General features: G+C 33.2%; 1 protein-coding gene across 1 annotated transcript in view; it reads right to left on the reverse strand.

Moving 5' to 3' along the window:
* BRINP1 (BMP/retinoic acid inducible neural specific 1) overlaps positions 1 to 2500 on the reverse strand; it is a 312079-nt gene that overhangs the window by 104398 nt on the left and 205181 nt on the right. Inside the window, exon 5 of the mRNA XM_082263342.1 lies at positions 26 to 131. Coding sequence (XP_082119468.1) covers positions 26 to 131 — 106 coding nt within the window. The remainder of the gene's footprint in view (positions 1 to 25; positions 132 to 2500) is intronic.

A 2500-nucleotide genomic window follows, 5' to 3' on the forward strand; every position in this document is an offset into this window, starting at 1 on the left:
AGTTTGGACCATTCACAATACTCACCCTGAAGATGCAGTTTGCTTTCTGTGCTTTGCAATAGCACCGAACTGACTGAATCGAGATTGTCATAGCTGCTACATCCCAGTGGGCCAGTACGCGTTTCCGTGACCTACAGACACAAATGTGAGACGGTCGTAAATCTACAAACTCATCATTCTTCACTATATTCTTTACACTTTAAAGAGAAATCTGCCCTAAATGTATATCTCCCCACTGGCTCTTTATTCTGTATTACAAAGAAAAATTATTTGCTTAACCATAAAAGGTGAGCTCAACCTGTTACGGCAATAACCGGAGCAGGCAAAGGGGTTCTTGCCAAAGAAATTTATTTTTCTGCCTTTTTTATTTATTTCGAGGGGTTTTAATTGTCTATTTTGCAGTTTTATTTCATTTTATGCTTTTTATATATTTGTTTATTTTATTTTTTCCGTAGTTGAGAATTTTCGGTTTGGAATGCTGTACTTTGTATATATTTATTATTATTATTATTATTATTATTATTATTATTATTATTATTATTATTATTACTATGGGTTTTTCTGTTTAGATGGGTTTTCAATTAGTACTACACATTGCTGGCACCTGATGTTTTTTACTTTGTATATATTTATTACTAATAATATTACTATAGGTTTTTCTGTTTAGATGGTACTATAGGTTTTTCTGTTTAGATGGTTTTTCAATTAGTACTACACATTGCTGGCTCCTGAGGAAGTAGATAATGTCCATAAAACGTGTCGGGTCATTGGAAATTTACATCTTGTGATTTTAATGTACTAACTTGCATAGCAATTGATTTTAATGATTATATTTGATATTTCAACAAACTTATGTACACTATACAAAAAAATATACTATTTTATAAAGGTTTATAATAAAATAATATTTTATGTAAACATGATGTGCCTCCAAAGTCCAACAATATTTTTTTTCTTTGTTGACTTGCTTAGCCATATAAGTTGAGCTTAACCTGTCACGGCAATAACCGAAACAGGCAAAGGTGTCCTTGCCACAGTCTCAGGCTGCAGATTTTAGTGAAATTAAAATTTCTGCCTTTTTTTATTTATTTAGAGGGGTTTAATTGTATATTTTGCAGGGTTTTTTTAAATTTAATGCTTTTTGTATTTGTCATTTTTTCTTTTTGTTTTTTTTTTCCCGTAGTTGATGATTTTTGGTTTGGAATGCTGTACTTTGTGTATATATTTATTATTATTATTACTATGGGTTTTTCTGTTTAGATGGTTTTTCAATTAATACTACACATTGCTGGCTCCTGAGGAAGTGGATAATGTCCATAAAACGTGTCGGGCCTTTGGAAATTTACATCTTGTGATTTTAATGTACTAATTTGCATAGCAATTGATTTTAATGATTATATTTGATATTTCAACAAATTTATGTACACTATACAAAATAAAAAAAAATTATATTTTATAAATGTTTCTAATAAAAGAATATTTTATGCAACCATGATGTGCCTCCAAAGTCCCAACAATATATATTTTTTTTTTCATTGTTTGTTCCTTTATATTTGTAATATTGGGATTTGGCACTAAACAGATTCTAACAGGCTAAATGACTTGCTTGGCAATAAAAGTTGAGCTTAACCTGCCACGGCAGTAACCGAAACAGGGCAAAGGTGTCCTTGCCACAGTCCCAGGCAGCAGATTTTAGTGAAATTTAAATATTCTGCCTTTTGCTTTTTATTTATTTAGAGGGGTTTCAATTGTCTTTATTGCAGTTTCATTTCATTTTGTGCCTTTTGTATTTGTGTTTTTTCTTTTTTTTCTTTTTGTTTTTTTTGTTTTCTATCTGTGGTTGAACATTTTCAACTGTTGCTTTTGTTTTTGTTTGGTTGCTCTTTGAATTTGCTGTTTTTCTTTTTGTATTGTAGTTGACTATTGTCTAATGTTGCTTTTATTTACTTATTTTTTTCACTTTTACATAGTTGCATAGTTAGTCTGGCTGAAAAAAGACACATATCCATCTATATATATATATATATATATATATATATATATATTTCTAAATACTTTATTGTCAAAAGTATTGGGATGCCTGCCTTAACACGCACATGAACTTTAGTCTTAAGGGAAGGCTATCCCCAAGGTTTAGGAGTGTCTATGGGAATGTTTGACCATTCTTCCAGAAGTGCATTTGAGAGGTCAGGCACTGATATTGGGAGGAGAAGGCCTGGCTCGCAGTCTCCACTCTAATTCATTCCAAAGGTGTTCTATCGGGTTGCGGTCAGGATTCTGTGCAGGCCAGTCAAGTTCCTCCACCCCAAACTCGCTCATCCATGTCTTTATGGACCTTGCTTTGTGCACTGGTGCGCAGTCATGTTGGAGCAGGAAGGGGCCATCCCCAAACTCTTCCCACAAAGTTGGGAGCATGAAATTGTCCAACATGTCGTGGTATGCTGACGCCCTAAGAGTTCTGGAACTAAGGGGCCAAGCCCAACACCTGAAAAACAACCCC

Source organism: Pelophylax lessonae (genome assembly GCF_965119305.1).
Source record: "Pelophylax lessonae genome assembly, chromosome: 7".
Taxonomy (NCBI): Eukaryota; Metazoa; Chordata; class Amphibia; order Anura; family Ranidae; genus Pelophylax; species Pelophylax lessonae.